Here is a 12,309-nt window from a genome sequence, read left to right on the forward strand (position 1 = left end):
GATGATGCTATTGTGGGTAGCTATGAATTCTGATGCTATGGGGGGTAGCTATGAATGTTGATGATTTTTGGGGGAGCTACAAATGCTGTGATGCTATTGGGGGTACCTATGAATGCTGATTATATTAGGGGCTAGCTTTAAATGCTGATGCTATTTGGGGTAGCTATGAATGCTGATTATTTTAAGAGGAACAATGAATTATGATGCTATTGGGGTAGCTATGAATGCAGATGATTTTGGGGGTAGCTATGAATGCTGATGCTATTGGGGTAGCTATGAATGTTGATGCTATTGGGGAAGCTATGAATATTGATGCTATTGGGGGTAGCAATGAATGCTGGTGCTTTTTGGGGTAGCTATGAATGCTGATGCTATTGGGATAGCTATAAATGCCGATGCTTTTGGGGGGTAGCTATGAATGCTGATGCTTTTGGGGTAGCAATGAATGGTGATAATATTGGGGGTAGCTGTGTATGATGATGCTATTGGGGTAAGCTATGAATGCTGAAGCTATTGGGGGAAGCTATGAAGGCTGATTCTATTGAAGGTAGCTATAAATGTTGACGCTTTTGGGGGTAGCAATATATGCTGATGTGTTTGGGGGTAGCTATGAATGCTGATGCTATTCGGGGGAGCTATGAATGCTGATGATTTTGAGGGAGCTATGAATGCTGATGCTATTGGTGGAAGCTATGAATGCTGATTCTATTGCGGGTAGCTATTAATGCTGATGCTTTAGGGGGTAGCCATGAATGCTGATTTTATTGGGAGTAGCTATGACTGCAGATTCTATTGGGGGTAGCTATTAATGCTGATTCTATTTGGGGTAGCTATAAATGCTTATGGTATTTGGGGTAGCTATGAACGCTGATGCTATTGGGATGTAGCTATGAATTCTAATGCTATTGGGGGTAGCTATGAATTCTGATGCTATTGGGAGTAGCTATGAATGCTGATGATTTTTTGGGGAGCTACAAATGCTAAAGCTATTGGGGGAAGCTATGAATGCTGATTATATTGGGTGTTAGCTGTGAATGCTGATGCTATTGGGGTAGCTATGAATGCTGATTATTTTTAGGGTAGCTATGAATTCTAATACTATTGGGGTAGCTATGAATGTTGATGCTATTGGGGTTGCTATTCGTGCTGCAACAATATGCCAATAAAAGCTGCGCCATGAGCGCATGATACGCCCGTCGTTCGCCAATGAAGTAGTAAGGTAATAAATAACCCTTTGAATCATTTTTTTACTTCAGTTTATTTGTATTTGAATACATGGTTTATTTTATAAGTACATGAGCATGGAAATCACGAAATTTTGACGAACAAAGTCCCATAACTCTGGAACGACAATTCAGAATTCCGTCAAAAACGAAAGGGGATCAGGGTTTATCAATATTAAGATTGTGTTGAAATTTGAAAAAAATCCATCGAAGGATATTTGAGCTACAGTAGGACATTCAATGAAATCACGAAATTTTGACGAACAAAGTCCCATAACTCTGGAACGACAATTCAGAATTCCGTCAAAAACGAAAGGGGATCAGGGTTTATCAATATTAAGATTGTGTTAAAATTTGAAGAAAATCTGTCAAAGGATATTTGACGTAGCGTACGACATTAACAGACGGACGGACGGACGGACGGACGGACAGACGGACGCGGGGTATACCATAATACGTCCCGTCATAGACGGGCGTATAAAAAATCCATCGGGGGATATTTGAGCTACGGTAGGATACATGAACAACAATAACATTTAAGGTCACAGTGACCTTGACCTTAGAATGAATGACCTTGAAATGACCAGTGGTCATCTAAGTGTGCTTGCAAACCTTCATGTCAAGTTTGAAGACTCTATGTCCAAGCATACCAAAGTTATAACAATTTTAACATTTTAACATTTAAGGTCACAGTGACCTTGTGTGACCTTGACCTTAGAATGAATGACCTTGAAATGACCAGTGGTCATCTAAGTGTGCTTGCAAACCTTCATGTCAAGTTTGAAGACTCTATGTCCAAGCATACCAAAGTTATAACAATTTTAACATTTTAACATTTAAGGTCACAGTGACCTTGACCTTCAAATGAATGACATTGAAATGACCAGTGGTCATCTTCTAGTACTGGCCAATCTTTATTTCAAGTTTGAAGACTCTAGGTACAAGCATACCAAAGTTATAACATGAAATAAGAACTTTAACATTTTTACATTCAAGGTCACAGTGACCTTGACCTTCAAATGAATGACCTTGAAATGTCCAGGGGTTACTTACTAGTTCTGGCCAACCTTCATGTCAAGTTTCAAGACTCTAGGTCCAAGCATACCAAAGTTATAACAACTTTAACATTTTTACATTCAAGGTCACAGTGACCTTGACCTTCAAATGAATGACCTTGAAATGTCCAGTGGTTACTTACTAGTTCTGGCCAACCTTCATGTCAAGTTTCAAGACTCTAGGTCCAAGCATACCAAAGTTATAACAACTTTAACATTTTTATATAGCTACAGTAGGACATTCAATGAAATCACGAAATTTTGACGAACAAAGTCCCATAACTCTGGAACGACAATTCAGAATTCCGTCAAAAACGAAAGGGGATCAGGGTTTATCAATATTAAGATTGTGTTAAAATTTGAAGAAAATCTGTCAAAGGATATTTGACGTAGCGTACGACATTAACAGACATACGGACGGACAGACGGACGGACGGACAGACGGACGCGGGGTATACCATAATACGTCCCGTCATAGACGGGCGTATAAAAACCGTATTGCAATATATTGTCAGTTCAAAAACCCGTATTGCAATACATTGCAATATATTGCTAACTTGTACCAGAATTAAAATTCGCCAGCTAATCACCAAAACCAACTTAATTACATGAACATGACCTTTGTATTGTATGTTTAGGTTCTAGTTATTATACCCTATTGGCAATTCTAGCCTTTTATACAAAATGCTTTATAAACACAATTAACTTTTGTTTGGCTTTACAAAACATTTTGTTATGAAAGATTAGTATCGTCATTTTTATAATATTTATCATGTAATTGTGTTTTTTTTCGTATTTCTGTAAGTGTCATCTTAAATTCAACAGTATGACATGCAAAAGCAGATCTTGCAGACTCCCATGTAACAACGCTACTCCATATAATAGACTTTTTAGAATGCTATTTATACGTTACAATTTATTTTTACTAAAAACTGATTTGTTTACCTTGATTTCATTATTTGTGGATTAATTTTTGTAGAATTTTCGTACCGGTATGATGAAAATCGTATCGCAATACAATATGCGGATTGCTTATTGCGATATATACCGATATACCGGTATATTGTTGCAGCACTAGTTGCTATGAATGTTGATGCTATTGGGGGTATCTAGTAATGCTGATGCTATTGGGGAAGCTAAAAATGCTGATTCTATTGGGGGTAGCTATGAATGCTGATTCTTTTGGGGGTAGCTATGAATGCTGATTCTAATGAGGGTAGCTATGAATGCTGATTCTAATGGGGGTAGCTATGAATGCTGATTCTAATGGGGGTAGCTATGAATGCTGATTCTAATGGGGGTAGCTATGAATGCTGATTCTTTTGGGGTAGCTATGAATGCTGATGCTATTGGGGGTAGCTATGAATGCTGATTCTATTGGGGGTAGCTATGAATGCTGATGGTATTGGGGGTTGCTATGAATGCTGATTCTAATGGGGGTACCTATGAATGTTGATGCTATTGGGGGTATCTATTAATGCTGATGCTATTGGGGAAGCTATAAATGCTGATTCTATTGGGGGTAGCTATGAATGCTGATGCTATTGGGGGTAGCTATGAATGCTGATTCTAATGGGGGTACCTATGAATGCTGATGCTATTGGGGGTAGCTATGAATGCTGATTCTTTTGGGGTAGCTATGAATGCTGATGCTATTGGGGGGTAGCTATGAATGCTGATTCTATTGGGGGTAGCTATGAATGCTGATGATTTTGGGGGGTAGCTATGAATGCTGATTCTATTGGGGGTAGCTATGAATGCTGATTCTTTTGGGGGTAGCTATAAATCCTGATTATGCTATTGAGATTGCTTACCTTCGGATAAAACTGTAGAATAAATATCACCACGTTATTAAAGATACCACCTTTAATCATTAAGTTATTTAAAATGTTTTAGTGATAAAGAATATTAATCAAAAAAAGAAATACAACCTTAAAAAACTGCACCTTTTATACAAGATCAAACTAACAATGCAACAAAGAAATACCCTCATCAAAAAGATGAACTTTGAAAGCTTCAAAAACAAAAATTAGCCCAAACCCTAAGTAAAATTTACAACTAAGACCAAGTAAAAATGTGTCACAGATGTGTCCACGTTACATATTTTGTCACAGACACTGATGTACCCACAACATAAAGTGTGAATAAATTCAACCAAGCAGTTAATGCTTTCGGCACGCTAGTTGCATATGTGCGAATTGTAAGCATTGTGTTCCCTAGTACAATCATAACAATATAAATTATATCATCATAGTGTGTAATCAAAATTAATCTTTATGATTGTGCAGCAATATTATCTATTGAATAAATGATATTGCTGATATGAACAACAAGAAACCGTCTGGGAGGGTGATGCTCCCCAAAGGTGTTTTTTTGTCACAATATTGCACTATATATTCAGATAAAAGGAAACGTCTTGAAAGCACAGTGGTTGGGGGGACAAGAATTTTTTTATATAAAATTTCAAAGGGCCATAACTCTGTGAAAAAATCATCCGACCAGAACCCGCTGATAATATGCACATCTCCTCTTGGTTGTGAAGCTTCAAATAAAGTTTCATTGAATTCCGGTCATTAGTTGCTGAGAAATAGCCCGGACAAGAATTGCACTATATGTACAGTTAATGGAAAATTTCAAAGGGCCATAACTCTGTGAAAAATCATCCGACCAGAACCCGCTGACAATATGCACATCTCCTCTTGGTAGTGAAAGTTCCCATAAAGTTTCATTGAATTCCGGTCATTAGTTGCTGAGAAATAGCCCGGACAAAAAATTGTGCATGGACGGACACACGGACGGACGGACAGACGAAGCAGCGACTATATGCTCCCCCCAATTTTTTTTGGGGGGGAGCATAATAAAATAAGGATAAACTATTAGAAAACATAATTTTCCAATCTAGCTCACAAAGATAAATGAACACATTTATGTTATAAAGTGTATGTAACTTTTATAATAACTGTTAAAATTATGTGTCTAAACATGATACTTTGATTTTTCTCTTAAAGAAGAAATTCATCACAAATAAAGTTTTTTTTTTGCTTTGCTCAAAATACATTAAAAACCAACAGTTAATATACTAGTACAAGAGGACCATGATGGCCCTGAATCGCTCACCTGACTTACATGATGGCCCTGAATCGCTCACCTGACTAACCTTACCACATCAACTTAAATTCTATCAGCCCATATACAATCCCAAGCCAGATTTCATTAATTAATACATTCTGACAAAATTTCATTAAGATGTGATGAAAACTGTGACCTCTTTCATCTACACAAGGTTTTACTAGCATTGGCCCCGTGACCTAATTTTTGACCCCAGTTGACCCATATACGATCAGGGCTCCCCCTGGCCCAAAAATTTCTATAGACAAAATTTTAGCCAAATATAATTTTTTTGTAGCCAAATTTTAGAAACTGTAGCCAAAGTTTTAGCAAAGCATTAGGAACCACCTGTTGTAAGTCTAGGGTGTAAAAGAAGAAACTACAAAACAAAGCTTTAATATGTTTATTAGTATAATCATCATGTGTGCATAACAAAAATAAACAGTTTACAACCAACCATTTATAGAAGTACATACATCATTACTCAAGTACATGTTCATAAAAAAGGAATATGATAAATTTACATTATATGAGCACGTGATATCCTGAACAGACATTTTAGCAGAAGGCCATAATCCACATCATGTGTGCATAACAAAAAAAACAACAGTACAACAAAACATTTATAGATATACACACATCATAACTCAAGCACATGTTCATAAAATAAGCACATGATAAATTTACATTACATGAGCACATAATATCCTGAACATACATTTTAGCAGAAAGCATAAACCGCCTCAACTTCAATCCAGCCCAAATTTTGAAAGCACGTTTGAAATCAAACTTTTCCATTGGTGGGCTGTCTATGGACAAAATCAACAAGTTCTCCAAGTTTTCAATTTTAATAGAATTTCTGAGAGAAGTTGAATGTCCATTCCCTTTCTACCAAGCAAATTAACTACATTCTCATATATGCTCTCTGCATTTGCTCTTTGAAGTTCAGCCACACCTAAAAAGTAAGTATGTGGCAAAGCCATTCCAAACTCATCAGTTTCCAAAAGTCTAACATAGGTCACTAAATTTTGCTTCACTGAAATGTCTGTACTCTCATCGATCATGATACTGTACTTGCATGATGTCTGTATCTTCTGGAGAAGATCACTCCTCAGAACGTCTGCCATACAGTTTTGAAATTCCGACACACTGGAGCTGTGTTCATATGACGTGTGGCTGTCAACTCGAAGGTCATTGAGTTGGGTTGCACCCTGAAAACATATTAATACTAATTTGCATCCTGAAAATATAATTTATGATTTCAAGTATATTTTGCTCAATATTTGTAGCAAACTTAAACAAAATCTAATTTTATCAATCAATTTAAAACAAATCAAATTTGTTTTAAAGATGTTTTATTTATTTTTTTACCTGCAAGACACACAATCTGTTCAGCGATGATGCGAGACTATAATGTGCAGCAAAGTACACATTGGTCATAGCCGACACTACAGCCGCTTCACTTTTGGTTATTGCTGCAGCCTGCGCATTTGTCATTGATGTTTTCAGACTTCAAGCTTGTGAGGCCTCTTTATGATCTGAAATAAACAAAATTAAATATGCTTAATTTCAAAACAAAAAGCTCATTTTTAAAAGTGTCAATATATATTTATTATGAACATAACAAAATAGTATTGTTATTTTTAATTTATTATTAATAATATAAAAATTGTTCATGTATATTCATTTTAATATTGATTGTCATTCTTTTGTATTACCTTTTGATTTTTCGTGTTTTGAAATGTTGTCTTTTTTCAACATACTACACCCAAAGTGAATGAATTTGATTTTTGAAACTGTATGCATATTTTGCGATACATTGTTTTTGATTTTTTATTATAGTCTAACCACTTGAATTCCGAAAGCCAAACATCTTTGAATGATCTATTATCAGATTTGATTTTTTTTTAGACCGTGTCATTAGATTCGTAGGAGTCCAAAGGACGCTTATTGCCTATGGTCGCCATAATGGCAGTCACAATTTCTGACACTTTCGCCGAAAATGTCAAGGGTTTTATAGACCAGTTCATTGTTATTGTTTTGATTCCGGATTTTCGCGCATGCGCATTGCACTGATGGGCAAAAGCACTAGTTACAGTAACTCAAAACATATGAATAACGACACTTGTTTAGTCAATAAATCGAAAGAAACTTCGAAAAAAACAACACCTAACTAATATATCAAAAATATAATATTTAGTGCCAAAAGTATGTATTAATACATTTATTTGCATCTTTAAAAATGCGCCATAAGTGTCAAAGTAAAGATGGTCTGAAGACTGAAAGACCGATAATTTGACACAACAAAGAGCTCAAAGCATTAGCCGTATTATTTTTTTGCAGGAAAGCTTCAATAAATTACAATAATAATACATCTTATTCTTTAATAATAATTATCAATGGCATGAGTACGCTAGTGTGATAAAAAATGAGTGGTAAAAAGTGTAAGGGGTGCATATTTACCCCCGTTGCTGTCAAACTTAAATTCTTGTTTTTATAATGTCGTTCGTTTATTGCCGTAACATTAAATCTTAATACGGATCGAATGACATCGTTTTAATTAACCGATACCCGCTAAATACGTTAACTTTTTTTAAGGTAAATTTTTTAATTATTAAATACTTTATTTTATATAAATTAATCGGGCTAGTATCTTTACGGTGTACAATTTCTGATAATCTTTATTGGACATGACTTTTAATTTGTACAATATGTAACATATCTAATTTAAGCAACTGTTAAGCATGTCAGCGTTAATTATTCAACCAAATGACTGCTTAATACTACCAGAAAGGGAAGACATGGTGGCGTCATCAGTTGTGTTTAATGACTAGACTGTCATCTGCCACCCAGTGTGGTTTATGACAACATGTTGTTAGTTGAGTCTGGACAATATCTGATCGAAACGAGATAATCGGTTTATGCAGAACAAAGGCACTTTGAAAGGGGCAATTAAACACTGGAAAATAAAGGCTTACACGATTTTAAGATTGATGCACACAATCAAATGAAAAATATTGCATTTAATTTAATTAAATGTTTATTTAAGGTGTCAACGTGTTTGTTTTCCCAAACAAATACCATTATGGTAAATTTTTATATGTTGTATATTTGAAATTGATCTATTTATTGCTTGTTTTCAATCTTACTTGTTTCAGTAAAGTAAAACAACTTGTTGGCATGTTGAAAAGTAAAATGTTAATATAATCGTTTAAATATAAACGATCACACTCTATTTCTCCCCATTGATTGTGTCTTTCTTTTGCCTACCAATGCAGTCTGGATGTAAACACGCAGGTGCGCGTGACGTCACTCGTGAACTGGTCTATACCCGTTCATCTATCGTCATTCACAATTGTAACACATTTAGCCTTTAATCATTACAAACATTACGAACTTCTCGAAATTAAAATCAATTATCAACTTCTTTACTTACGTTCATTGTGTGACTAAGTTGATAATTCGCTAACGGCTTTTACTCAAATTGATTGAAATTGGAAGCAATCTTTAATCTTTAATCAGATGTAATTGTTTATTTAAGCCAATAAGATGTACGATTACCCCATTGTTTTGTTTTCACACCAGTCATTTTCCTTTGTCTCGATGACCGGTTCTGACCTGTGTTAATGCCGCCTGCGTATCAATTTTTCGGGTCAATAACACGGCGATGTATTGAAGCACAGTCTACAGCTGAAAGAGTTTATTATCTGGGACGGCATTTGTCAGGAAAAAAATCGTTCGCCGAACGTTTTCGCGAAACGATTATTTTATTTGCTGAATTTGCTAAATTTTCGCCATTGGCGAACGCCAGCGAGAGCCCTGTAACGATTCAAAATCAGTTATTATCAGGATAAACATTCTGACCATATTTCATTAAGATCAGATGAAAACTATGACCGCTATTGTCTACACAAGGTATTTCTATGATTTGACCTAGTGACCTAGTTTTTGACCAAAGATGACCCAAATACAATCCCAACCCAGATTTCATTAAGATAAACATTCTGACCAAATTTCATAAAGATTGGATGAAAATGTGACCTCTATTGTCTACACAAGATTTTTCTATTATTTGACCTAGTGACCTAGTTTTTGACCCCAGATGACCCAAATACAACCCCAACCCAGATTTCATCAAGATAAAAATTCTGACCAAATTTCATAAAGATTGGATGAAAACTGTGACCTCTATAGTCTACACAAGATTTTTCTGTCATTTGACCTAGTGACCTAGTTTTTGACCCCAGATTACCCAAATACAATCCCAACTCAGATTTCATCAAGATAAACATTCTGACCAAATTTCATAAAGATTGGATGAAAACTGTGACCTCTACTGTCTACACAAACAAATTATTGACGGACGCACCGACACACGCACGCACGCACACACGCACAATGGACGCCGGACATCACACGGTCACATAAGCTCACTTCGTGACAGGTGAGCTAAAAAAGTAAGAGATTTATGTGTTTTACTATTGTAGTTAATATTTATTAGATTAATAAGAAATTAATGTGTGGCCAAAAGTGTCAGAGGAGATAAGTTTACACAACTTTTGGGCTTAAACATTCTATAGTTCAAAAACAGACACACTACCATAATTCTGCTGAAACTGATCATAGCAAAAGTTCTTTCATTATGATCATATACATATGGGCCGTGCTCTGTGAAAAAGGGGGTTTAATGCATGTGCGTAAAGTGTCTTCCCAGATAAGCCTGTGCAGTCCGCACATTCTAATCAGGGATGACACATGCCGCTTTTATGATATTTTTCGTTTTAAGAGTGCCTCTTCTTGGCAAAAAACAAGTTAAGACGGAAAGTGTTGCCCCTAATTAGCCTGAGCGGACTTCACAGGCTAATCTTGGACGATACTTTATGCACATGCATTAAACCCCCTTTTTCACAGAGCATGTCTCATATACAGATCTTCAGCTGTGAAAGTTTGAGCAAACTCTGCCCTGCTATTGAAGAGAAGTTAATAGCACAAGCTTTATAGCCGAGAAAAAGACAAAGGGGTCTAAATGCTGCCATAACTGGTCGCAGCTAAAATACCTTCCCATACGATCATCTAGACATTAAGGTCATTCAACTGTAAATGTTTGAGCGAGATCTACCTAGCATTTCAAGAGGAGTTGAAACAAGAGCACCGCATAGCGGGTGCCAACGCTCGGCTGCGGTTTTGAATAAATGAAAGCTTGTCAGAAGAATATTAGAGGTCACAGTGACCTTGATCTATGACCTAGTGACGTGTAGAACTCATCAAGGTGCAGCTACATATGAAGTTTCAATGTTGTAAGTGGAAGCACTTTGATTTTAGAGGCAATGTTAAGTGTTAAGCACGGCGGACGCCGGACGGCGAGCTGGCTATGACAATACCTCGGGGTTTCTCCAAAAACAGCCGAGCTAAAACGAGTTTCCAGATGTACCGGTATGTACGTACAAAGGGACGGACAAGTGCAATATTTGTGCCTTCCACTCATGGGGGCATAAAAATGTACCCATTATAACGGGCAACAAAATACAGATAAAGTGATGATTTTTTTGGAAAATAAATGTCAATCAACACACACAAATTAAATAGTGTACAATTATAATTAAATCATTTCCAAATGTGACACACTTCTAAAGGGGTACACCCAGCAAATATGCTACAATGATTGACAGTAGTTCAAAAGCATCTGTGTGAGTGTCTTTTACAATGGGAACTCACCTGAAGATGGCACTTTTCTGAGGCACTTGTCTATAGCCTGCTCTGTGCCCATGTGTTTGTTCAACAGTAATGCATACAGCTGAAATGAAAACATCTCATATTTAATGCCATGTCAAATAAGTAGCTGAAATGATTAATGGTGTATACAAAAAGCAATGTATAAATGTAAGGTTTGATAGAATTAGTCCATGTCCTAATGGCCAGCAACATGCTAGACTCAAAATCATATATACATTGTTTTCTTCTTTACATTTCATATATATCAACAAGGTTAGGTTGTGCATACTATGAATTATTATTCCTTTATAGTGTTTATACGCACCTAAAGACACTCAACATTGGAACATCTTTATAGACACCAAGGCCTTCGATATGTGGTTTTTTTGGCCGAATATTGGCCCCGTCCTCCATTAAAAAAGTATACTTTTTTCCCCTTTCTTTTTTTTTTAGAAAGAAGTTTCTCGTGAAAATTAATCTCAATTTTATTTCAATTTCATTAATTCAAAAGTACTAAATTATGAGAAAAAATGAATATAGTGCAAACAAGTACATAAATTGTGTAGTAATGAGAGAGTAAGTAAATCAAATTCCCCATACAAGAGACAAAATTGTCACAAAACAAGGTTTTCAATTTGATAAACAGTCTGACAAAGGGAGACAACTCAAAATGTGCATTGTTACTGATTGTTCATAGTTACCCCCCCTTGTTTCAAAATCAATCTATTTTTAGTCGTGGCGACCCAGGTTTTTTTTCCCACTTTTTGGGAAGATAGCCCATGGCTTTGGAATTGGGAATTTTATCGGCATTTTCATGAAATTGGGAAAATAAATTTATTAGCCTTTTTTTCACACGAAAAGTCAACTGATTAGGGAAATACTTAATTTGATATCACTCTTTATAATCATTCAAATTAAAAGAACACAATCATATAATACTTTGTTAGATGAAATTGAAACAAATTTGAGATAAAATACGCATATGACACTTCTTTCTAATTTTTTTTTTATTTTTTATATTTTTTTTTGGAAATTGGGAATTTTTTGCCACATTTTGGGAAAAAAGTATACTTTTGGGATTGGGAACATAGCCGAATTTCGGCTATAAAATCGGACAAAAAAAACCCCTGGCCTTGGACATATTGACATAATTCTTTTGCGTGACACACTGTCCAATAATGGTGTACAAACGTGCCAAATGATTTTAAAAT

The 12,309-nt window shown here is 35.7% G+C and overlaps 2 protein-coding genes across 4 annotated transcripts in view; both read right to left on the minus strand.

The window, feature by feature from the left end:
- The window catches only part of LOC127874850 (anaphase-promoting complex subunit 1-like), a 101,249-nt gene that overhangs the window by 41,133 nt on the left and 47,807 nt on the right, over positions 1–12,309 (minus strand). Inside the window, exons 16-17 of one of the 2 annotated variants that reach the window (XM_052419501.1) lie at positions 11,102–11,180; positions 4,093–4,104 (exon numbers count right to left, since the gene is read on the minus strand). In XM_052419501.1, coding sequence (XP_052275461.1) covers positions 4,093–4,104; positions 11,102–11,180 — 91 coding nt within the window. The remainder of the gene's footprint in view (positions 1–4,092; positions 4,105–11,101; positions 11,181–12,309) is intronic. The other variant, XM_052419502.1, reaches the window with a different exon arrangement.
- Positions 9,522–12,309, minus strand: part of LOC127874870 (calcineurin subunit B type 1) — a 163,087-nt gene continuing 160,299 nt past the window's right edge. Inside the window, exon 7 of one of the 2 annotated variants that reach the window (XR_008047137.1) lies at positions 9,522–9,572. The gene's annotated coding sequence lies outside the window, so the exon portion shown is untranslated. Of the gene's footprint in view, positions 9,573–9,680; positions 9,718–12,309 lie in introns of those variants that run through there. The other variant, XR_008047138.1, reaches the window with a different exon arrangement.

This window comes from Dreissena polymorpha, chromosome 3 (genome assembly GCF_020536995.1).
Source record: "Dreissena polymorpha isolate Duluth1 chromosome 3, UMN_Dpol_1.0, whole genome shotgun sequence".
Lineage (NCBI taxonomy): Eukaryota > Metazoa > Mollusca > Bivalvia > Myida > Dreissenidae > Dreissena > Dreissena polymorpha.